We start from the raw sequence: 25977 nt of genomic DNA, 5'->3' as shown, positions 1-25977 counted from the left end.
GTGAATTATTCACTACTTACTGAATATTGTCTATTTTGAATGTTATTGGGCAGGCATTCGAACCGATCCTACTTGCTTTGGTACAAATAAAAAAATATACCTAAGTACTAGCTAACTCGGAGATAAAAGCAATTACTTACTACTTATTTTATTGCAACCAATGCGCTGTTGTATCTATGGCATATGTCATTGGTTTGCAAATAGAACAGAAGCCAGCAGGTCTGCAAATACCGAATGCGGATAACTACCGTGCCTAACCGAATCATCCATTCTGTCAGTGATTCCGCCCGGTCCTAACAAGCCGTGTAGCTGGAAATAGTGGTAAACTAATAATCCTCTCTCTTGCTGCTGTCGGGTAAATATAGACCTGCAAATGCCATGTAGACATGCTGATTATCAAACGTTAATACCTAGGCATATGGCTGGTAGTATCCTGAAAGAGCAACCTCGACAGACGGAGTATGGCCTTTTACCTCAAACCTCTTTAGGCCTTGGTTTAGAAGAGATTTAGTTTTAGTCAAAAATTATTGTGACAGGGAAGTTAGATTTTCTCAACCAATTAAAAAGTCCAATTTCGAGCACAGAATTTTGCGATTTCACATAGTTAAATATGAGTTAAATTTAAAATTTCTTTCAGAGGCGCTACCACGTTCATTTTAATTGTTGTATATTTTTAGTGGTAGCGGCTAATAGGGTAAGTGAGCACACACTGGCGGGTAAGTGGATTACTTACACTCCGCAGTCTGTCCCCGGCTGTAGTCACTGCGACCCCCCATCACCTGACTCTCATAGACTAACCAACTAACAAATTGTGACAAAACACTTCAAAAGCTAAAACGTTCGGTAACTTTTCTTTTATAAATATAGGACTAAATCTACGGAAGTTGGCAACCGGTCAAACACCAAACTCACTAAAAATGTTGTTGAAACATGTATAAAAGCAACTAAACTTAAATTGTACCTACTTAATTAGATTTTCCGATAAAAAAAATCTGATGACACTAATGCTGATGATTTGTTAGCGAAAACTAGGCCCACTCTTATTCGATGGTGAACTTTATTTGAATTCTGTAATTAAATTAATAATAATAAGCTAAAGCTATCAACAAAAACTACAATATTCTATCGTTAAAATAAAACAAGCATTTAAAAAAAACTTCGTTTGGCAATGTGCCAGCAGCGGTATAGGTACGTCTTATCGTTGAACTGGTTAATAATCGAAATGGATTACACTTGGCATAATGGTCGATTACGGCCAATTTACGGCATATTCGGTTTGTCACTTTCATGTAGGTAAAACTGAATCTGAGTTCAAGTACGTAGGTATAAGAATAAGAATAAATAAGAATAAGTTGTTGCAAAACTGGTATACCTAGTATGCCGAAAGGGAGTGACTCAGGGGGTCTTTCTGGAGATTTTTTGTTCTAAGAAATACATAAACATGCTTCTCCATAGTCCAAAATCACGTGACCGTGATACGGGCTCTGTTCTTGGTTTCTGTGGTGCTACGCGTCTTGATGAGTCGCAGTGGTAGTGAGGACGATAATGTAATTTATTATACCACTCCGCAACAATGTAAAGGAGCCCTCCCAAGGATTTCATCACAGTTTATGTTCAAGGATAGACCACAATTTTGTGACCTGGGTTAAATATAAATTAAATAAAGTAAAAACATAGTTACGTAGTTTTGAATAAATGCAAGTTTTTTATTACTTACTCATTAATTACATAAAACGCTTACAATATCATAGTTAAAGTCATGTTCTGGATATATCTCAACTTTATTACCAATTTTTTTACATTTTTAATCAGGCAAATAAGTAATCTTTTGTATCCATAATTCGGAAAACCGCGCTGAAAAAGGCCAATCATTCAATAAATTTCATGGCAGAATCTGAAAGCGGAAAATGTTTCACAGTAAATAATACATAACAATGAGACCGAGGGCCTTTTGTAAGCGGAGAGTGAGGCAAAGGGAAATTGATACCACTGTCACGGCGACGGAGGCTGTGGAGGAACTTCGACGATTTATTGTTTGAATCGAATTCAGGGAGTGAAATTCAATGTGGAAAATTCTATACTTATCTTCCTTTCTGCTGGAAACGGGAACCATGTTGTTTGGAACTCGTTAAACTAAAGTTAACAACTTGACTCAAAATGTTAGTTTTATAATAAATATTTTTTCGATTATTTCGGTCCCCCATAAAACCTTTATGAGAATTTCCCCTGTCCAATATAAAACCAGAGTGGCAGCGTTTTTACATTTGTGGAGCCTTTGAGTTAAATAAAGAATGTGAATACCAAAACATTTTCCAATTACTTACCGTTTAGTCATTTACAGTCGTTTGCATTTTTTCAATGTCAATGTTTTTGTGAAGCTATGTACTTTTTAATAGATTTAAAAATACAGTCAAAATTTTAACGTTACAATAGTTTTTTGTAGGTTCCTAATCATACTTTGTTATACCAACTTTTAGTAAGTAATACCGCAGATTAAAATCTATTTAAAAACCTTATTTTTGAGGCTGCGCTGGTTCCACATTTAAATTCCCGCATTATTTATGAAATTATTTGATGCTTCTAATTTAATAAAATAAGTAATTGCGATATTAAAGTATGGAGCTATTAATTATCTGTCGGTGCCTTTACTTGTGAGTAAACTGTAATCGATACACAAGGACAGCTAATTGCGTTCTTGGCCGAAGAAATTACTGAGCTTGACCAGCGGTTCTGCTGACCCTCATTGATCGTGGAGTTAGGGAGGGCCTATGTCCACCTGGTTACCGGATGGTATAGTGGTTATTTACCCGACTGCTATTTCAATGGTCCCGGGTCCGAATCCGAACCCCTTCCGTGGCAGATATTTAATATAGTATAGTAATAAGATAAGATTTGTTTAAGTTATTTGTTTATGTTGTATTTAACGCCTCTTATGCCACTTCGCTTTGCTCGCATTTTGGACTATTTTTAGCGAGTGAAATGCAACTTTCACTGCAGGGCAAAATGACTTCTATTACCAAGAAAGGTAAATGAAAGGAGTCGCGGAGCCAAAAATAAATACTATTATACTGGAGTTAAATACATTTGAATTGTATGAGGTATTCCCACTCACCTTTCGCAAATAAACCAGGTGGGCGTGTGAAAAAGATACGATTCGACGTAAAGAGACATAATTCATACACATTTACCTTCTATAGGTTTTATTATTTGATTCGACATTAGAATTTAAACTGTCTACTCAATAGGTAGATAACTCAACTTTCAGAAACATGAAAATGCACTTCCACGGTCATCTAAAATATACATCTATTCTCACTTGATGAAGGCTAATACTTACTTATTTTTACTAGGCCAAGCTGGTAGGGATTACTTAAATGTAAGGGGTGACTCACTAATTATAGCATAGAGTTATTGATAAGTATATCAATCGAATCAAACCGAGCAGAGTGGCCAGACAGTATCCTCGGCTGATCCTCGATCAATGAACGGCTAGCAAGTAGCAACTGACCGAGTGCTCGGCTGAAGACTTGGCCACTCTATAGGTGTAATCGAGATTTAACTATTTTTACTTGTCAACTTTACCAAACTATTCCCCTCATTTCTACAGGATATTTACTTATCACCTCACCAAACTCCCTCATTTCCACAGGCTGGTGCTGATAGCCCTCGTCGTCGAGGTAATCTTCCCGGTGACATGGCAGTGCCGGTCGGAGGGCTGGTCTGGGGGCTCCTTCGTGCGCGGCTACCTGTGCGGCACCCTGGCGCTGCAGGCGGTGCTGATGCTTCTGCTGGCGGGGCTGGCGCAGCAGTCTGCGCGCGGGACCATCGCTGATGTGGACGCGAGGAGATATGTCGCGCCGCTGCTGCTGGTCAAGTGAGTTTTTTTTTGTTGTTTAAAGTGTAAGTAAATAATTACTATAAAGAGGAAAAGCTATTGATTGCTTGCATTTAAAAACATCGCAATAAGAGCTAAGCTCAACTTTGTAGGTATATAGCTACCGTTCGTTGTTAACACGTGCAAGTTTTGCGGTTTGTAGCTTTCAATCAATTAGTTGAAATGTCAGTGAGCCCCATGTTGGTTAGGTTTAGTTAGATAGAACACCGGTCCGGCCCGGTGCCTACTGGTACCTGAGAGTAAGTAATTTACTTGAGTGCAACAGACTACACGAGGGTCCATGGCCGTAGGTAGGTAACACAACACCATTTTGCAAATTGTATACTTAGCCCAATAGCCCCCCCTCCCATGGGGAAAGCCGTTGCTAAAAGCCGGTAATTCTGACTCAGCTTAACGAACTCGATTTAAATAATTATAATACTGACTAGGTCATTACCGTTATCCTTGGCCACTAACAACGGCTATTATAGATACTTAGGTACCTAAATAAAAATAATAATACTGTTGAGGGAAAATAAATACGAGAATACCTTTTGCCCTTGTTTGCATAAATATAGAAACGCTTTAAGTAACTAAGAATGTAGCCGGTACAAACACAAAGATGCCTTCAAAGGAGTTCATACCTTTACATAGCATCTCAAAGTGCTTTATTCGAGTATTTAAAAGTATTTCCAGTAAATGGTTCATGGTTTCCCTGTAAGTAAGTAGATAAAATATTTATGGATCTTCTGGAAATAAGTAAGTAATTTAAAAATTCCATTATTGTCCCTTGTGTTCCAGTAATTGACTTGGTCGCTAAGCTCTTTAGTTTCTACAAAGTAATTGGATCGGTTTCTAAGGGCTTTTATACATTTTTGTTGAGTTCAGTGGGCCGGCCGGGGCACTGGCGTTGTCTGCGTGGGATGTACCACTCATATTCATTCATGTGATTCACTTAGCATGTTTACGCTATCCGACGTTTTGCCAACATTATTTTCCTGACCTTGACTTTAAAATAAATAAAGATTTATTGGTTTGTGTGCAATTTGTGTGTCAAAAATATCAGAATTATCAGAAATTAACAAGTTAGTGCTAAGTGGGTAACTTTGAAAATGCCAAATAAACGACTAACTGTAGTCGTAAATTGCGTCCAAACTGTTTTTCTGTGTGATATCTATGTTTAAGTAATAGTTTCCAATAATATTAGCATTTTTCCCACACAGCCTTTACAGAAATGTGTAACGTGAAGTTAGTATAGTAGTAGTAGTATAACTTTATTGTACAAAACACTTAAAATTACATTTAATCTTTAAAATCAAACAGTTAGAAACAACTATTTTCGCTCACCAACATTTTTACAAAAGTACCTATAGCAGGCATAGGTGCATCTATGTGTAACAAAGTAAAGCAAACGCTTTAGCAAATCAAACACACAGATGCGTCTGGATCGGTATTTTCATACTGAATGGAGCATAAAACGCGCGTGTTTACAGAGCAGAATCCAAACAATTCGATTGAATCGTGAACGTATTTGCCCGACTCCATTTTATAGTGAACTGCCAACTGAGCACACCCCACGGTGAGATCCGATTCTGCAAAATTGCATTTTGATTGAACCCTAAACAAATGGAAGACTTGTGATTGGAATGAGTTTGGTTTTCCTCGACCCTTTGTTGGAAGTTTGGAAACAACGGAAACCGTATTCAACGTTCTACGAAAAATGCAAAAGTGAAGAAACTTTGTGCTGTAAAGTATTGTCTACTGGTATAATATTATACATAATTTATTCTTACAAAATATATTTATTGAAATTAAACATAAATAACTACAATTTATGCACAGTCGTTAGTTATGTGTAGTATACGTACTAATAGGTACACTGGTACAATATATTTTTTAAATTCACAACATAATTAATATCTGTAAGTAAAATTACAGTGTAATGTAAAGCAGCCACTATTCACTGTTTCAACAACAACCGGTATGAAAGTTACACAACTATCTATGTTTCAGCGATGTTGCAAACTATCAACAGTGAAGTTAACCGCTGAAACCATGTAACATGTATGCTAGGTATACCTATGTTAGGTAGTATTACTCATAGGAGTCCAGCAAATGACATGAAATATAGTAGGTATTATAGATAGCAAAATATTTACCATGTGCAAATAGTCGAAAGAATGAATTGAATATAATACGTTAAACCCGTAATGGTGGTGAATAGGCCTCTGCCATGGGCCATTTAAAACTACCATGCACAGTTCTACCTGGTCAAAAGTCTTCAACCAGTGTGTCCTGCCAGTGATGACGTATGGTGCAGAGACGTAGACACTGACGGTAGGACTGCATGGCTATCACATAACTTCACTGTCTTTGACTTGAAGGCAATCCTTGCTTTCAACTGTCAATTTCGTATCACGTAACATGATGGTCAATGCAAAGCCAGAATACAGAAAGCCAGCATTGAAAAGAATGAACGATTTTCGGTTTTTGACAGTTAATCGTATCACGTATCAATTCTGTCTTTGATATCCATGGATTTGAAAGAATTATTTCCTTCGATTTCTGCCATTGAAGGAAGTTGCTCTTGACCAACTTCTTTTAAAGTTTTTCAACAAATATTTTTCAATATTTAGGTACTAAGTGTTTGGATTGTGTCTGTGTTGTGATGGCACATATATTATTCATAGCGTTGGTGGAAAACGAAAGGCTGAAGAGGGAATTGGCAATAAACCGAAAATTAAAAGTGAGCCACTTAATCTACCCGACGAGGAGTTCAGAAAAAAAATTATGCTCACCCAACTACAATTTAGCAGGTTGTGCGAATAAGCGGCTGATTTAAAGGTGCGAATATGTTAGGCAAGTTTTACCCCCGTATTCATAGAATTATATTACTGCCTACCCCGCAAGGGAGTACATTAGTACAAGGCGTGACTGTTTGTTTACACGTTTATTATTGTTATTTATATTTTATCGGCGCGAAACAGACTAATTTCGTCTTTTTCTGGCTATTCCTTTCAACCCTTGCCCAGCTGTATACTGTTAAAAGTCACCGATTCACTAAGAAGATTTTTGAACACTGGAACATATTAAATCTGTTTAACATATCTTAATATTTTTTTGTTTTTTTTAGATTCTTGCTGCTGTTGCCTTTTATGGGAATGGAATGTACTTACCAGAAAAAAATTGGGGCCTAGTATCACCTAACTATATAGGCCTCTCGCATAAAAAAAGTACCTATAATATTATGTATTCATTTGTTGCATTTATTACCTATACATGGCAATTTTAATAATTTACCTTAGATCTACATAAAAATCACAGTTAAGTATGTATTAATTTGTTGCATTTATTATCTAAACAGTCATTATAATAATTTACCATGGATCTACATAAAAATCACAGTGTATTTGCAATATTACAATTAAATAATAAAAATCACAGTAAGTATATTATATCATGTTTTAGGGGGCGAGTTGGCGTTCCTAGTTCCTGCTCAAAGGCGAGTCGTCGCTCCTCCACGGCGAGTTGTTGCGTCTCCACAGCCAACCGACGCTCCTCAACGTCGCATCCTCAATGTCGATGCGACGTTCCGTCTGGTGGAGCCGACGCTCCTCCAGCTCCACGAGCCGAGCACGTACCGCCTAACCAACCCCTTCCGACAGCTGAAAATAAAAATTATATGTTACATTACTTATTTTTTAATGGACCACATAAAATCCGAGCTAGCTCGTCTCAAACCATCTTTATGGCAGGCACTAATCAAAGGGCAGACACTAACATATTTTAAAAATATTAATGAAATACCTTAGGTATTTATAACCCTACTTAACATAAACAGTCACATCTACGCCTCTGCTCCTTAACGGGGTAGGCAAAGGTGCACTATTGAAAGTTATTTAGTAAATGTAATTTTAAGTGATTTTCATATTAAAGTAGGTAGCATGATTCTACAATGAAAATATGTTGTACAAACTAAACTTTACTTACTTTTTGCATAAAATCCGGCTCCGGCAGTATATAAATACTCGTATATATTTCAAACAAAGAGGAAAACACGTGGAAAACACTTCAGATAAAAGAAAACACGAAAATTCGAAAATTGGCGAAAACTTAGTTGTTTATGTTGGGTGTAATTGACATTTAGCAAAGCGGTTTGTTTAACCATTATAAATAATTATGTTGAAAATAATAAATTATTAATCGTAAAAAAATTATAAATATTTATCTTATAGTATCTATAAGATAAATAATCGCTCGATATCATCTTTATTTAAAGATTTAATGAATATAATTTATTCTGGACTGATTTTTTTCTATCTAAACTATTATGTCATTTGAGAACAAAACGCAACGGTATGTCTGAAAACAAATATTGCACAAGTGTATTTACGGTCAAATGGCTTTCAGTTTGGCAAAGCCAGTCGTTCACTCTACCATTCACAAATGTTATGTGATACCACCAAAGCAATAGCCATTGGACAGCGCTTTCTTTCAAAGTTCAATGTCTTTCAGAGTTATGTGATAGCAATGCAGCATTGCTATCACATAACTTCACTGTCTTTGACTTGAAGGCAATCCTTGCTTTCAACTGTCAATTTCGTATCACGTAACATGATGGTCAATGCAAAGCCAGAATACAGAAAGCCAGCATTGAAAAGAATGAACGATTTTCGGTTTTTGACAGTTAATCGTATCACGTATCAATTCTGTCTTTGATATCCATGGATTTGAAAGAATTATTTCCTTCGATTTCTGCCATTGAAGGAAGTTGCTCTTGACCAACTTCTTTTAAAGTTTTTCAACAAATATTTTTCAATATTTAGGTACTAAGTGTTTGGATTGTGTCTGTGTTGTGATGGCACATATATTATTCATAGCGTTGGTGGAAAACGAAAGGCTGAAGAGGGAATTGGCAATAAACCGAAAATTAAAAGTGAGCCACTTAATCTACCCGACGAGGAGTTCAGAAAAAAAATTATGCTCACCCAACTACAATTTAGCAGGTTGTGCGAATAAGCGGCTGATTTAAAGGTGCGAATATGTTAGGCAAGTTTTACCCCCGTATTCATAGAATTATATTACTGCCTACCCCGCAAGGGAGTACATTAGTACAAGGCGTGACTGTTTGTTTACACGTTTATTATTGTTATTTATATTTTATCGGCGCGAAACAGACTAATTTCGTCTTTTTCTGGCTATTCCTTTCAACCCTTGCCCAGCTGTATACTGTTAAAAGTCACCGATTCACTAAGAAGATTTTTGAACACTGGAACATATTAAATCTGTTTAACATATCTTAATATTTTTTTGTTTTTTTTAGATTCTTGCTGCTGTTGCCTTTTATGGGAATGGAATGTACTTACCAGAAAAAAATTGGGGCCTAGTATCACCTAACTATATAGGCCTCTCGCATAAAAAAAGTACCTATAATATTATGTATTCATTTGTTGCATTTATTACCTATACATGGCAATTTTAATAATTTACCTTAGATCTACATAAAAATCACAGTTAAGTATGTATTAATTTGTTGCATTTATTATCTAAACAGTCATTATAATAATTTACCATGGATCTACATAAAAATCACAGTGTATTTGCAATATTACAATTAAATAATAAAAATCACAGTAAGTATATTATATCATGTTTTAGGGGGCGAGTTGGCGTTCCTAGTTCCTGCTCAAAGGCGAGTCGTCGCTCCTCCACGGCGAGTTGTTGCGTCTCCACAGCCAACCGACGCTCCTCAACGTCGCATCCTCAATGTCGATGCGACGTTCCGTCTGGTGGAGCCGACGCTCCTCCAGCTCCACGAGCCGAGCACGTACCGCCTAACCAACCCCTTCCGACAGCTGAAAATAAAAATTATATGTTACATTACTTATTTTTTAATGGACCACATAAAATCCGAGCTAGCTCGTCTCAAACCATCTTTATGGCAGGCACTAATCAAAGGGCAGACACTAACATATTTTAAAAATATTAATGAAATACCTTAGGTATTTATAACCCTACTTAACATAAACAGTCACATCTACGCCTCTGCTCCTTAACGGGGTAGGCAAAGGTGCACTATTGAAAGTTATTTAGTAAATGTAATTTTAAGTGATTTTCATATTAAAGTAGGTAGCATGATTCTACAATGAAAATATGTTGTACAAACTAAACTTTACTTACTTTTTGCATAAAATCCGGCTCCGGCAGTATATAAATACTCGTATATATTTCAAACAAAGAGGAAAACACGTGGAAAACACTTCAGATAAAAGAAAACACGAAAATTCGAAAATTGGCGAAAACTTAGTTGTTTATGTTGGGTGTAATTGACATTTAGCAAAGCGGTTTGTTTAACCATTATAAATAATTATGTTGAAAATAATAAATTATTAATCGTAAAAAAATTATAAATATTTATCTTATAGTATCTATAAGATAAATAATCGCTCGATATCATCTTTATTTAAAGATTTAATGAATATAATTTATTCTGGACTGATTTTTTTCTATCTAAACTATTATGTCATTTGAGAACAAAACGCAACGGTATGTCTGAAAACAAATATTGCACAAGTGTATTTACGGTCAAATGGCTTTCAGTTTGGCAAAGCCAGTCGTTCACTCTACCATTCACAAATGTTATGTGATACCACCAAAGCAATAGCCATTGGACAGCGCTTTCTTTCAAAGTTCAATGTCTTTCAGAGTTATGTGATAGCAATGCTGGTCCACCGATTTAAAGTCGCTCAGCGTGCTATGGAGAGAGCTGGGCATGGGGTTTCTCTGATGGATCGTATCAGAAATGAGGTTATCCGTCAGAGGAATAAGGTTACCGACATCGCTGTCAAAATATGCAAGCTGAAGTGGCAGTGGGCTGGTCATATCTGCCGAAGAACCGATAAACGTTGGGGTAGACTAGTTCTCGAGTGGAGACCACGAACAGGTAAACGCAGCGTGGGACACCCTCCTGCCCGCTGGACTGGCGACCTTAGGCGGGTAGCCGGTAGTGGTCGGATGAGGAAGGCCGAGGACCGAGTGTTGTGGTGCAGTGGATGATTATTGGCTGATGATGATAATGACAGTTCTACCACAAACTTCTATGGGTTACGTTGTGTAAGGAATTATTCAGTTATCTGTGTCATGTGGTTGGTGAATTAAGGAACATCAATTTATCTAAACTAAATGATAGCCAGACTCTGTGGCTGGAGCGATACAACAATGTGGATGTGGTTTAAACATCGATTAACTTTCCGATTCGGATTTGTTTACTCCCAGTTCTGACCTCCGAACCTGCTAAATTACTTTTCGGGGGTTAGGGGGGGGGGTTGTGTCGTGACGCTGACTGATAGGAGGGCACGGGGATAGACGGGTGCTATTGTATGATCCCGAGTTTAAATATATTGAACGAGTTTGTATATTGACATTTTTCAATTAATATTATGAAAACACCGACCGGAAGGAAGAACTTAGCTACTTATTCAATTTCAATCGTTTATTCATAAATTTAATTTACACATCAATACAATTATGAATGTGGATCTAGTTCAGAATTATTGTACGTACAGGTACGTACATAATTTTCAGCGAATTAAAGTTTTTCCTCAGCTTCTCAGTCAGTCTAACAAAACGCATTAAATGGGGAGACTGGATAACCGGGCTGTAAACTTTTTATGACAGAGCCAGGCACCGGAAGGACATTATTACCAGTTAGTACTCGTATCTACCATAAATGACCCACTTGCCACATCACTTGAACAGAACTTAACCCAGAGTTAGTGGAGTTATTCGGAGTGGTGTAGTTCTGGATCTCAGAAGAGCGAGAATTCCGAAATTTTATGGCACAGTTAGTAATGTTAGCATTTTGTATATAAACGTAAACTGTAGGGGTAGATATATTTTATTTGCCTCGTCTAACTAAACAGGCTGAGCCACTCAAAGCAAAGTTGGTGTGTCTCATAGATTCTAAAGTGCTCCATTTAATCCTGTTTATCCAAAGTTTGGAAGTATTATGTAGTTCGTTGGAGCAATCTGTTTGTGAGCGCTTAAGGAGAGGTATGTTTACGAACTAGGTATATCTATGCACATGTTTGCACACTCTGCAATGCAACCAGGCGATATGTTCATAAAACATACTGAAACTTTTATAATCTCGAACCGATCTACGGTATGTCATGATTAGTTGCTATATTGTTTGTGGCTTTATTTAGGCGTCAAAACTTTGCATAATTTCTGGGAAGACATTGTCTCCTAACATACAGCTGCTCGATCCTAGCTAGGAGTCAGGGCGTCACCATTTATATAGGCTAACCCCCTTATTCATATAAAAGTTACAAGACGTTTTAACTAATAAACTGTTTCGTCCCTCTCTGTCAAATTGTTCTTTGTCGGAGAGGGACAAAACAGTTTAATTGTTCTTTGTCGGAGAGGGACAAAACAGTGTATTAGTTAAAACGTTCTGTAACTTCTCTATGAATAAGGGGTAAGTTTTTATTGCACAATGAAGTTATGTTTATTTAATATACGCGTCGCGTTTCCAACACCCTGTATACTGAGGCTGGTCTGTCTACAGGGTGCTGCTGGTGCTGCCGGAGGTGGCGCTGAACGTGATGGGCACCATGTGGATGTTCTGCGAGCTCATCGACTGCTCCGTGCAGGACAAGTTCTCCAGCATCGTCATACAGAGTGAGTACAACCTTAGATTAACGATACGCGAACAAGATGGAATGACAGTGCTAAAGTAACGTCTCGACAAATAACACCCCGCTTCTACAACTGAGCACTTATTTACATTAATTTAAATTAGTTCAGTAAGAAGATTTGTGACGTTATCCAGTGGTACAATAGTTGTCATTAGGTTGAACTTAAAACGGTTTGACATTAAGGGCCACTTGCACCAACATATTAAATCTAGACATGGTGTTAAATCTCGATTTATGCCTAAAATTTATATGGACTGACGTTTCTTAAATCGAGATTAGACACTAAATCTAGATCAAACACTTTGGTGCACGGCGCCCTAAACTTTGAATGCGGACAGTTTTTGCTTTGTTTTTGTATGTGATACACCATCTTCTTCGTTATATTGTTAATCTAAGCGTAAACAAATAAAAAAAAACAACGACACACGGTATTATAGTCAAATACGAAAAAAATGTGACTTGGATACTTACGTTTATATGTAGGTATATCGGTATATTTGTATATATATTTATATAGGTTAATTAGGTATAATATTAAGTGACTTAGGTTTACTATTCTTTTCCTTTTTTTTTTAATTCTTTTTTGTACACCTTATTATCTATTTTTCCTGTACCTTCTGCGGGTTGACTGGCAGAAAATGCTTTTAGCATTAAGTCCACCCTTTGTGCTTTTATTTGTAATATTTGTACAATAAAGAGTTAAATAAATAAATAATATATCTACCAATCATATTTATAAAGGAATCGCATCCAATGAAAAGTAAACCTGGCAACCTACAAAATAATTTCAATACAACAACGATGATATTCACTTGTTTACACTATACTCTAAAGTTATTTCAGGACTGAACTAAATTAATTCAATGGTCTCTCGACCCATAAAACTAATTGAGAACCCCCCATAAACCAATCTAAGTGAAAGGTAATTAAAAATCTCCGGTGTGCCTCCCACCACCATTTACTGGGGTGCTATGAATTAATTACGTCATAATTGCTTTTTAATTGAATGATACTGCATAATCAGAACGTTTTGAATAGCCAGGGTATTTATTTATTTTATTACTCATAATTTCAATAAATACGAGGATGCTCTAGATTATTTTCAATGTATATTTAGTGAATAAACTGTTATTATAAAAATAATATGTAAGGATAGGTAGTCACGATGAGTGAGTAGTAATAAGAATAAAGTCTATCATGACTGTTTCAGATTCAGAGGTAGTATGTAAGTATGTATGTATGTAGTATGCAATAGTAGTGACTAGTAAAGTTATTACCCCGTGGTAATAGCTGCTTCTTCACCTTGAAAGGTTTTCCCGTGATAGTTCAACGATACCTACGGCATCACACACTTTCATCAACTTTCATTCATTCAATAATATTCATAACGTGACAAAAAGCTCTATAAATTCGGGGGTTAATATTTAGTAAGAAATATTCACCCGCACTAGGCCAGCGTGGTGGACTAGACCTTATCCCTTCCTTTATTGGAAGGAGACCCATACCCTGATGATGAAGAAACACTCAATTAATACTCATCGTAATTCTGCAGGTATAGTCCTGTTCAACTGGGTGCAACTGGGACTGACTATATTCGGTCTGTTCATGGTGTTCGACCCACTCGGGTCAGTGAACTACGGGGACATGCAGGACACGCCGAACCAGGTGCGCCACCACAGGAAGGTCACGGGGCTGTGGTCTAGAAGGTTCCGCTGGGCCTTCTGCTGGCTGAAGAAGGATGAGCACGGGAAGGAAGCGTTCCAGCAGGTTGCTGGTAAGAGATTTATCTAGTTTTTTTCATGATATGAAACCTCCTTTACTGTTTTTAATTCTTCTAACAAGTTAGTGTAGAAAATAAAATAGTTAAAATCATAACCAGCCAGTGTTAGTATCGATAGCCACGAGTTCAGCTTGAAGTAACTCTAATAAGAGTAACAATACGTTTTGGTATTTAACTAGGGCCATTTATAACTTCATTGTTTTTAATTTGGCGATCTCTTTCTTTCCTTTTTCTATTGTTTAGTGTGTTTTACGTAAGTCTAATTTCATACTTATATTCCGAGTTCATGATCTAATCAAGAAATCATTATTCGCAGCTCTCCTGAGTGCACTATTCCGGTCTACGGACCTGGTCCCATCGGACGTGGTGGCCGGCTGCGTGCTGCTCAGGGTCCGACAGAAGCGGGAGACCAGGGAGATGAGGCGGATACAGATGATCAACGAGGAGGAACCCATCTACACCACCGACGTCAGCAAGATATTCTCCGAAACGCCCCCTTGGATGAATCTGGAAGACGCGTTCTATTACCTGAGGCTGTCGATCGCGGCCTACGGCTGGCCCTATGTCCTGTACAGGCATTGTTTTACGGGGTTCTGCAAGCTGGCCAGGCATTTGACTTGCTGTTGTTGCAGGTAAGATTATGTGGATATCGATTAAGATCATTTTTAAACAATGAACAACGCGGACTCGGGTTTTATTACACCCGCTAGAACCCGCTAGCTAGACGGTTGTCAAGTTAGCCGTTATTGGCCTTCTAAATGAGTAGGGAAAGATTGGTCAGAGTGGTGGAATGTGCATAGACAGATTCATATCTCAAGCAGTGAACTATTATACTTAGTAGTACAATTTTCTATCACTTTTAAAATTGGTAATGTAGTGTACATAAAGTTAGCTGCTGATGACGAATATGATCCTAAGTTTTACCTAATCAAGAAAAGTGATCACTGCAATAAGTTGTTAATACTGTGTTTCACGCATCATTAACTTCTCCAACATTTCATTAACTAGTAGTTTATTTCTGGGTTGCGTACAGTATAGTGAATCTGGCACAATGCATAAGACTGCTTCCTTTATGTCAAGGCTTCAAAATAAGCCTAACGCACGCTCCGTAGGTAGGCGGTTAAATACATTATGTACTTACACGCCTGCACATATGTACGGAGAGGTCGAGGACTATTTATTTTATTATTTACCTACCCTGATAACATCTAACCGGATGTTTTTTGTTCTTTCCACATTAACCTCGTATAAGGTTTTGTTTCTACATTTTATTACTACATGTGTGATTTTTTTCGTGTTAACTGCCTAGACTTATACATTTTTTTTATTTGCAGGCCTCAGAATACAATAGTGACGGATGATAACTGCTGTTTGTGTCATTTCGCTGGTTTCAAGTACATGAGCAAGTTAGAAGCTGACGATATTATCTTCGCTTCCTTCAACAACCATGTGTTTGAAGTAAGTTCCCACCAAGCATTACTTATAATAATAATTCCTAGTTTCCTACCTCATATTAATCATGCTGTCATGGAACCCGTTAACGTCCCTTAAGGAGTCTACACACCAAACCCGCCGACCCGCCGACACAGCCCGGCGGCTTGGTGTCGGCGACTTTGTTTCAAGAATCATGTCGGCGACTCGTACCCGCGCGTGCAAGTACTAAAAAATTTGTACTGATTTCTTGCCGCCGACCTCACCGACACAGCCCCATGACACATGTTGGCGGGTTGGCGGGTTTGGGTCGCCGACACGAAGCCGCCGGGCTGTGTCGGCGGGTTTGGTGTGTAGACTCCTTTACTACCTTAATGTTTAGGTACGCTTCCAAAATGTGATGTCAAGGAATCGATCGACTTTGCCCCTCGCGCAACTCAATAATATTATTATATGAGTTGAAAAACTATTTTGCTACATTTTCCTCCTGTGAATAACCATAAAAAACTTTTCTTCTAACAAGCGCCTGTCGGGATAACTAAGATGGATGAGCTGAGAAGTGTCGCATTTTCTTTCACAAAGGACTTGTGTACCATTTGGTCGAAGCAGTCGGATCCTCGAATAAAAATATCAACTTTAAAAATGTTGATATTTTTATTCGAGGATTCTTATCCGAGTGATGCGTTTTAAAATTACAAATAAACAATAATTTAATGAATCTTTAAAAGAGAGTAATAATAAGCCTATGTCTGTAGGTAGGTACCAAATACAATCTACTTAATATGGATTAAGCAGATTGTATTCGATGGTTTTGCATATTTATCTGTTTTTTTATGAGATACCAAAATATTATTAAATTCTTATGTATTTTTGTGTTGAACTTTTCGATTTACCACAGTTATTGAGTTTGTTTTAATCAGATTACATAGTAATTCCTAGGTCTATTCCACTGTACCTAAATGTATAGTATATATAATAACTAGGTAGAAAAGTACCTTAGTACACCATTGTACTAGTTAAAGGTACATACTTTAGTAAGAGCTTAGTAATCGATTACATGCCAATGATACTCGTGTAGTAGCTAGTAGGTATAGGTACCAATTAAAGTAATTAGTACCCTTACTGTCGTATCGCTTCAGGCATGCCTAGTGGATGTATTAGGCTTTTACGGATAGTGTAACTCGGAACAATTACTTAGCTAAGCGGCTTAATTTAGGCGCAGTGGATAAATGCGAAGGTTTAATTAATTGGATGAGGGCAACTCGTGAACTAGTCTCATCTTCGGAAGGTACACATATAGGGCTAGATTCTGGATAGGTGCAGTTAGCAGTTATAAAACGTTACCGTTAGGGCTACGTGGCCGTCCGTCACTCCAACGTATTGTGTGGCATGTCGTTTAGATCTATGTAGGTAGAACGGCGGACTCGTGTGGCAACTTGCGCTCTGCCGCCATTTTCCTATTGTTTATTTATGTGCGCGCGTTATAACACACCTAATACTCAGCAACTGCTTCCCTATCTTCTCACCGCGTCTGTTCCACATTCCACTTTCCTAGAGTACTGCGGCATTAGCTTCAGCGGTTAGATCCACTGGTCTATGGATCCCTGATGTCAGACTTATTTTAAGTCTGGCTGACGGTACCTATAGTGCCTGTAGTTATGACCCAGTTATCGAGAATTGTAGCAGGACTGGGACGTGCACGTGCAGTTAAGACGTGACAAAAGGTCTCCGTCGCGCTCGCTTTTGAGGCTACGCGATGCAACGCGGTCAACCCTTCTGGTCATGTAGGTAAATACTATATGACGTAGTTTCTAAAAGCGGGTGCTTGTCCCTCATTCCAGTTGCCGTTCTGCGTGATAGCGGACCACGAGCGCGAGAGCATCGTGGTGGCGGTGCGCGGCTCCATCTCGCTGAGGGACATCTTCACCGACCTCACTGCTGGTTCCGAGAAGTTCGAGGCTGATGGTGAGTGGAGTGGGGAGGAGCGCGACTGTTTGATTGGATATTCGTCACCAATCGTATCTGCGCTATGATCGACCTACCTCTCTGGTAATCGCTGCGTTGAATAGATTGTAGAATAACGCATATAAATATAATCATAATATTTGTACAGTTAATATTGACTTTTCGACTTTGAGTTAGTGTTGTCCGTACGTAGTTTGAAATACATCTGCCTAGTTTGACGTTGTTAGTATGATGAACAACAGCAATAATTAAAATAAATTTCAGTTTTACATAACGGTTTCCGAGCTTGCTAGCTCTGTGGTAATTTTATAATCATCTTCGAAATATTTTCCGGTCCTTCTAAATATAATTCGGTCTACATTCCCAGGTCTCCCGGAAGACACGGCGGCGCACAAGGGCATGTCGATGGGCGCGGCCAAGCTGCTGAAGCGGCTCTCGCCGGTGCTGGACCGCGCTTTCCAGCAGTTCCCGCACTACGACCTCATCTTAACAGGTCAGCTGGAGTTATCTTGTACAGTCAGCTGCATAAGTCGTTATAAACTTCTGTACCTTGTCAAAGTGACGAATAGTCAATTTGTTCAATGATTGGATAGGCGATTTCAGAGTGACAAGGTACAAAAGTGTATAGCTACTTATGCTGCTGACTGTACTAGCTGTTAAAGTGGGAATCTGCGATAAAAAGTAGCCTATGTGTTAATCCATGGTGTCTGCTTACTCCTCACCAAATTTTATTAAAATTGGCGCAGGCGTTTCGACGTGAAGAAGTTACAAAAATACACACATACTCTTAAACTTTCGCATTTATAATATTAGTAGGATTTATAGTACACACATTATCAATAAGCAGAACAATTTTTGTATTAATAATCCCTTTTGGTCATTAATATTATTGAAATGTCCTGTTAAAGCGTGCGTTAAATGTTAAATCCCAATGTGAATAGTACAAATTAGTAAATATGCCGTACCCATTTCTAAGGCCATACGTCACTATTTCACACACTCACACATGTCCTTCCAACCCCAAAAAGGTGACCATTTATGGCTAGTAAAATATGTGAATCAATACTTGGAGCTACTGATGATTGAGCACAATGTAATGCACATTTTATTAGCCGCAACCCAAAAGGCCAACCACCCTATGAATAACGAACGACCCTGTTTACGTTTAACGACAGCCCGAATCCCGTATTCTGCCAAAACGTAATAGCACTTACAATTTAAGAGAGCCATTAAATATTTTATAACGAGACGTTTCCATTTTCAGGTCACAGTTTGGGTGCAGGAGTAGCAGTATTAGTAGCTTTAAAGTTAAGACCAAAGTATCCTCATCTGAAAGTATTTGCCTTTTCAACCCCAGGTAAGCATTATTAATCAATATACCTAAATACATAACTTTGAGATAGAGTAGTTACTCAGTATCACTAATTGCTTTCACCGTTACTCCTAAAAACACTGCCTTAGCATCCACCCACTACCGCCTACCTGTCTACTATCTTTGGTCCAGCAACAGCAACGGGGACAGCGTCCTACACTACTTTTTTAGATAAAAATATTTTTCTTTTGTTTCTGAGAATCTTTAAAATGACAACTCTGTCTAGTGTCATTGGTCCAGAGGCAGGGATAGGGAGCGTCCTACAGTTGAAATAAAATTATTTTACCTTTATTTCTGAGTTACCTACTACCCACTCATTTTCTTTAAATAACATACTGTTCCTTTATTTCTGAGTAAGTATTCTTTAAATAACATAATGTTTGTTCCCAGCTGGTCTAATTAGCCGGGAGGCGGCGCGGTACACCGAGAGTTTTGTACTAACCGTCGGCGTTGGAGACGACCTGGTGATGAGGCTGTCCGTGCACAGCATAGAGAACCTCAGGACCAAGGTCATACAGACCATCCACGCTACAAAACTGCCTAAGGTGAGATGATAACTGAATATATGAGAAAATTCAGTTTGACGAAAATTGCACTTGATAAGTTGAAATTTGTTTTAGCAAATAACACACTAATGAGCTTTGTTACATAGTTTGTATAATTTTTTATATGCGTTACAGTTTTTACAAAATTTCTTTCTTTTTACCAACCATAAAACTCCAAAACCTCTACATTCCAGTACCGAATAATGCTGAACGGCTTTGGCTACGCACTGTTCGGAGTACCAGCTCGCGATCTCGAGTCCACCTGGAGACGGCCTGAGGAACTGGAGGCTCCGCCGTCAGACGACTCCTCGGACGCTCTCCTCATACAGAGTGTCTCCACCGTGAGTGCTGTCAGTTGAAACGATTTTACTACAGGTGTCTTCGTGTGCCGTTGCAGTGTGCTGTGTGCCGCTTTGGTTTTTGTTCCGCTGTGTTTGTGTGCGTCACTTTCATTGGTTTCATGGTAAACTTAGTTAGTTCTAGTACATAATGTAAAGGTGTTGTAGTACATAATGTAAAGATACATCATTATGAGCAAATTTTGTTCTAAGACCTTATGAAATGGTTAAAACTTGTTCAGAATGAAGTTTTGTGAGCTCATTTCGTTACTTTGTATATTTCATGTTTCACACTCGTGACCTATTGCTTTGAACATAATGTGAAATCACTCAGAACTTGATGTCATATTATTGTTAAATTGTGATATTGGCTAGTTATATAATTGTATGGAGAGGTTTTCTTCTTTGTTTGTTAAACTATGATCTGTCTAAGGATACATCTTCTGTCATTTGTTTTATGATGTAGTTACCGCTATACTCGAGTCGTGATCGTATTTAAATGATTGTAAACAAACATAAAAAACTTTTTTCAAGGTGCAGTTATTCTGTCATTATAATATTATAAGTAGGTACCTAACTACATTTTGCTTTTGATAAGAACGAGCACCTTATAAGACTCAAAGTCAAATTGCAAACATTGTAATGCCGCCAAATCAAAGAGGACACTAAATCAATGATAGTTCTATTTGAAGTTCATCTTTTACATTTGTCAACACCTGAATAACTGTCACTTTGATGTTTACAATCATTTAAATAAGATCACGACTAGAGTTTAGGAGCTGTGTTGTGTGCAAAAAAAGGGTAACGATAACGTAAAAGTACACAGAAAGTATCTAAGTAAGTGGTAGGTAAGTAGTTGTGGTAGTGGCCTACTAAGTGGTAAGTTTTAATTTTTATGCTTTTTTGGTCATTTTGGTTTAGTTGTTTTAATAACCGTGCAGTTTAAATATTTGTTGACATTGTAACTAACTAAACTAAACAACATCGACGGTCTTACCACAAAAATAAAACTTCAAATATTTAGCAAATTTAATATCAGTCAAATACCGTGTTAAACACGCGTTAACCAGATTTTTGTGGCAATACAGTTAATGTAAGAAAACTTAATAGGGTGCAAAGATATTTCCCTAAGTGCACCCTGTAACTATGTGAGTCCGGTCCATTCAAATTAGTTAACTACTATGAAATTATTACGCTTTAGTTTCCTAAAAGTGACAAAATACTTACAATGACCTACCGACAAAAATACACTAGTAAAATTCCCACTCTGTATATTGGTTGATGTAATGTGGGTGAACATTCAACAAAATTCCCATTCTGTATTTTACCTACATTAGGCGGTTCACACACTTCAGCGCTTCACCGCGCGGATTGCGGAATTTCCGCGCGGTGAAGCGGTGGCAGCGTTTTTTCTATATAAACTGTCATTTTTGCATACAATGATAATCTGCCAACCGCGACTGTGCGCGGTCAAGTTCAAGTGTGTGAACCGCCTCAGGTATTATTAGCATTATTAATTATAAACCAACCGCTATTTATTTTCCCCCAGGAGGCGGCGCTGCTGTCGCGCAACGTGTTCGCGCGGCGGTTCTCGTCGGCGCGGCTGTTCACGGCGGGCCGCATCCTGCACATCGTACGGCGGAAGCGGATGGGCATTGAGAAGTGAGTCTTATTTTTTCTGACCCGGTGTTAAAAGTGTTAAAAGGCACTAAAATGCGAAACAGGTAGACAGTAGTGACTAGGTGAGAGGACAGTCTGCTGTGGAACTAATTTTGGCAGATGTTCAGCAGTGGACCATTACGGGCTGATTATGAGCAAAATATTCATGTAATAAAAATTCATTTCTGGACTCAGAATGTCTAGATTATTTAATAAATTACATAGGTACATATTTAATTGTATTATTATTTTCTATGTCTGTTCTAAAGTCCTAATGGGACAGAAGAGAGAGAAGAGACTGAAAGGTAAATGAACATAATTTTTTGTACACTAACTCCCTTTAAATCCTCATTCTCACTTTTCACACTCATGTTATACTTTTCACAGGAAAGTCCGCACACAAGAGCCGACGTATGAGATGCGATGGGCGTGTCCCGAGGACTTCATGGAGCTGCAGGTGATGCCGCGCATGCTGCTGGACCACCTGCCAGAGAACGTATACGACACCATAGAGACTGTGCTCAACGAGCGCCAGTCGTACCGCGTCACCCACATATAGAGGGCGCTAGTGGCATTTAAACTTGGTGTAAGGAAAAGTGAATTAGTTCCGTTTTTCGCCGCGTACAGTGAACTGTGGTTGTGCAGTCATCGCTCGGTTTTTACCGAAGTATTCAAGCGTGTGAAAGGTGTAAGATAAAATTTCGATTTTGGATTAATTCGTATCCAGTGAGTCTCAGAAAATGCTGTTTCTTTCTACTTAGGTACTAATTTAGTTATTTATAAGTGTTTCTCTTTGGTATTTTTCGTGATATTTACCTGATAAGATTAGGAGTCAGAAGCACAAGTGACAAATACTTGCAGCATAATATAGTTATTTACTGATGGAAAGGAAAAATCTTGTTTGTAAAGTGAAATATCTAAGCTCTCCGCACATAGGCTGGCCACAGCTATGGCGACTCATCATTTTGTTCCTTATTATAAACGAGACTTGTCTTAAATAGTACCTATACACGAACAACTATAGATATATTTTATAAGAAGCTTTTGTACATAGTGTTTCCATGAGATATATTTTTTTCTTTCCTGAAATCATGTTGGCAACCAGTGTCAAAGTAGTAAATAAGTTTATTAAAATCTATGTAATAAGTAGGTTTAATTTGAGAAGACTGTGATGATGTTTTAGTATGAAATAATTGTTAAAATATTAATGAAATGTTTATTGAAAATAGTTAAAAGTAGATTTGTTAACAGAAATCTCATTACCTATGAACCTAGGTAATTAATTTCCTTTTGGGGTTCTTAACTAAATTTAAAAGTTGAGTTTTTAAATTGGCAGGGGAGTAGGCCAAGTTATTTTTATAACATGAGTTTTATTTTATTTTAAATACATATCAGTAAAAATGCATTATTTGCTACACATAATATGCAATCATGATATAACAGAGTAAATTATGTTTTTTTGTTTGGCTCGTATCGACATGTAATTAAATTTTACCACCTCAACTCATAGCGCTAAGTCTAAATTGGGCAAAAAACACTCATTTGAGTGTCATAACATAAACATAGTTGTGTTATTCAAGATATTATTTAAAAAAGTTATAGTAAGTCGCTCAAATCGAAAGCAATCATTTCGTTAAGTTATATCTCCAAGTAGCTGGTTTAAAATATCGTTGCCAAGTGAAGTTATCTGCTATTTAGGTATATCTAAATGTCCTACGTAGGTATTTGGGCAATTTGCATGACGTGACAAAAGGCACCAATATTTTTGCTAGTCTTTCCTTAAATTTTCTAGGTTGTACTAAGGTTGTACCTACCTGAAGTGACACTGACGGTGCAAGAATTTCACGTATGTATAAATAAATATACTTACCTACCTATTTATAAGGATAGTTTTGTATTTTGTTCCTTATTGGTTTGTGAATAAATCTATAGACATTGCCCGTAACCCGAAAGTGAAATCAGTTAATTTTGCAGATACTTATATGTTTATCTTGTCGTAGCCTAAAAGGTACAAGATAATGTAAAATTTGCCCCCATGTCTGCAAACCTACCAGTAAGTACAATAATTAGATATGTAGTGTAGCGATCGTTACCGGAGTCAATTAAATTGTAAGAGTATGTCAGCGTTTAATACGTGAGACCCTACCATCCTTTCGACGTATACAGTATACCTATTTCGTAATATCGGCCACTGTTTTCACAGAATTCAACTTTGGGAACCAATAACCTTAATTTATGTATAAGGTATTTCATTAGAACATATTTGAGGTATCTATTGTGAAGTTGATTATGCATCTACCTAATCTAACAGAATAAAATAATTTGGAGGCATTTAATGTAAACGTAATGAAAACATTCCAATCTGTATTTAGATACAGCTAGGAACCTATTATGTGCCTAGTTCTCTTGTAGCCCTCAGTTCCTTCCCTTGTAACATCGATTTGATGACATAGAGACAGTAACGTAAAGGGACTTATATTACTGTCGGTGCCTTGGTGTAGGTAGAATGTAGATAATTAAAAATGGTTATTAAAACCTTACTATTTTATAAATATTACGTACTATTGATCTGTTTGTGAAATCTCTACTTAACTGTTTCAGTAAAATTGTTTTCTTTTTTACAGCTAAAGCTGACACCATTGTTATTGTAAATTTCAAAGATTTTATATGTTTTTTTTTATACAGTAATATTACTTTCAAATATTACGAAGGACTGAGGTTCTTTTCACTTGTACCCTAAATTAGGGCTTTATATTTGCTCTCACTGTACTAGAATAGCCAATGTCCTGTGTTGGGTATATGTTAATTTATATTAAAGTATATTTAAGTAATAAACTGAGTCTTTTTGTCCCCTAGTACCTATCTACACCCCCAGTCAAAACTTTTTTCTGATGTCGTCAAATCAAATTTGTCTGGAAGAAATAGCTTTAGGACATAAGCCTCCTTTTTACAAAGTTTTGATAAACGATAGTCAATGAAAATTTTACATTTTACTAATTAGCTTTTATCTCGAAAACTGTAAGAGATATCGAAAAAATAAGCAAATTTTCACCACCCCTAGGTATCTACACCCCCAGCAAAAACTTTTTTCTGATGTCGTCAAATCAAATTTGTTTGGAAGAAATAGTTTTAGGACATAAGCCTCCTTTTTACAAAGTTTTGATAAACGATAGTCAATGAAAATTTTACATTTTACTAATTAGCTTTTATCTCGAAAAATCAAATTTGTCTGGAAGAAATAGTTTTAGGACATAAGAATCCTTTTTACCAAGTTTTGCTAAACGAGTCAATGATTTTTTTTCATTTTACTAATTAGCTTTTATCTCGAATACTATAACAGATATAAAAAATAAGCATGTTTTCACCACCCCCTGGGTATCTACATACGTCCCCACTAAAAACTTTTATATGTTACCTATTTGGAATTCTCCGAAAACGATAATAAAGTGCTTAAAACAGGGATTTCATACGGGATTGTTAATATTGATGTTAAAACATGTAATCGCTTTTCAAAATCTATATTTTCAGTCGAGTAAATATCACAGCATAATTTTAGACTTAGAGCTAAATAAATGTACTTATAAAGGTAAAGTTATATAATCTTATTAAAACAAAGCATTTAGCTAGCAAAATATTTTTCTATAACAATAATAAAATAAACTAGAATTTTTTGGAATACAAAAACATTGAGATCTTATAATAAAGTGATTCTCCTAACCCCTCTAAAAAATATGAAATACCTAGAATAAGTAAAATATAACCATTGAACTTGTGCTCGCGGTATGGCATCTTTATCTACGTATGTATGAATCACGATCTGCGTAAACCACAGCGATGTGATAGGTGAGACATACATAACACGACTTGTTATTGTAAGTATATATACATATAGTTAGATAAAAATGCCATGTCGCGGGCGTTTGATTGAAATTGAAGAAGATAATAAATATAAAAATGTATGAATATAGAGATGGTTTAATAGGGAATATGCATTTATTTTTTTTATATTCTTATTCGATAGTTTTACATCGCTTTATTATAGTAAAAAAAAATTCAACGCCAAAAAAAGTAATTTAAGGTACTTTAAAGAAAGTTAAAAATTTATAACCGACACGTCCATTATAAACGGCCAAAACTTTGTGTGAAGAGTTGTGACGTCATAATTTAGTTTCACGGCTCAGAATAATGACTCTCACCAGTCGCGCCGACGCTCAGTTCTATGGGCATAGATTATTTTGAGATTGACATTATCGTCACATCCGCTCTAAGAAAATCCGTCACGTTTCAAAGATTTAAAGTTACCGAAGTTTTTTT

The 25977-nt window shown here is 37.1% G+C and overlaps 1 protein-coding gene across 7 annotated transcripts in view; it reads left to right on the top strand.

The window, feature by feature from the left end:
* LOC105396064 (diacylglycerol lipase-beta) overlaps positions 1-24498 on the top strand; it is a 72829-nt gene extending 48331 nt beyond the window's left edge. For 4 of the 7 annotated variants that reach the window (XM_038117579.2, XM_038117577.2, XM_038117578.2 and 1 more), the window contains 13 exons: positions 3650-3874; positions 12444-12556; positions 14126-14347; positions 14670-14985; positions 15688-15811; positions 17626-17749; positions 18117-18242; positions 19014-19106; positions 19512-19666; positions 19861-20016; positions 21554-21666; positions 21933-21968; positions 22051-24498. In XM_038117579.2, the coding sequence (XP_037973507.2) occupies positions 3650-3874; positions 12444-12556; positions 14126-14347; positions 14670-14985; positions 15688-15811; positions 17626-17749; positions 18117-18242; positions 19014-19106; positions 19512-19666; positions 19861-20016; positions 21554-21666; positions 21933-21968; positions 22051-22222 (1975 nt within the window). In that variant the 3' untranslated portion in view covers positions 22223-24498. The remainder of the gene's footprint in view (positions 1-3649; positions 3875-12443; positions 12557-14125; positions 14348-14669; positions 14986-15687; positions 15812-17625; positions 17750-18116; positions 18243-19013; positions 19107-19511; positions 19667-19860; positions 20017-21553; positions 21667-21932; positions 21969-22050) is intronic. The other 3 variants (XM_038117580.2, XM_011568050.3, XM_011568065.3) reach the window with 3 other exon arrangements.
* The last annotated feature ends 1479 nt before the right edge of the window (positions 24499-25977 follow it).

This window comes from Plutella xylostella, chromosome 10 (assembly GCF_932276165.1).
Source record: "Plutella xylostella chromosome 10, ilPluXylo3.1, whole genome shotgun sequence".
Lineage (NCBI taxonomy): Eukaryota > Metazoa > Arthropoda > Insecta > Lepidoptera > Plutellidae > Plutella > Plutella xylostella.
The sequence above is the reverse complement of the archived record's forward strand: the minus strand, read 5'-3'. Positions and strand labels throughout refer to the sequence as shown.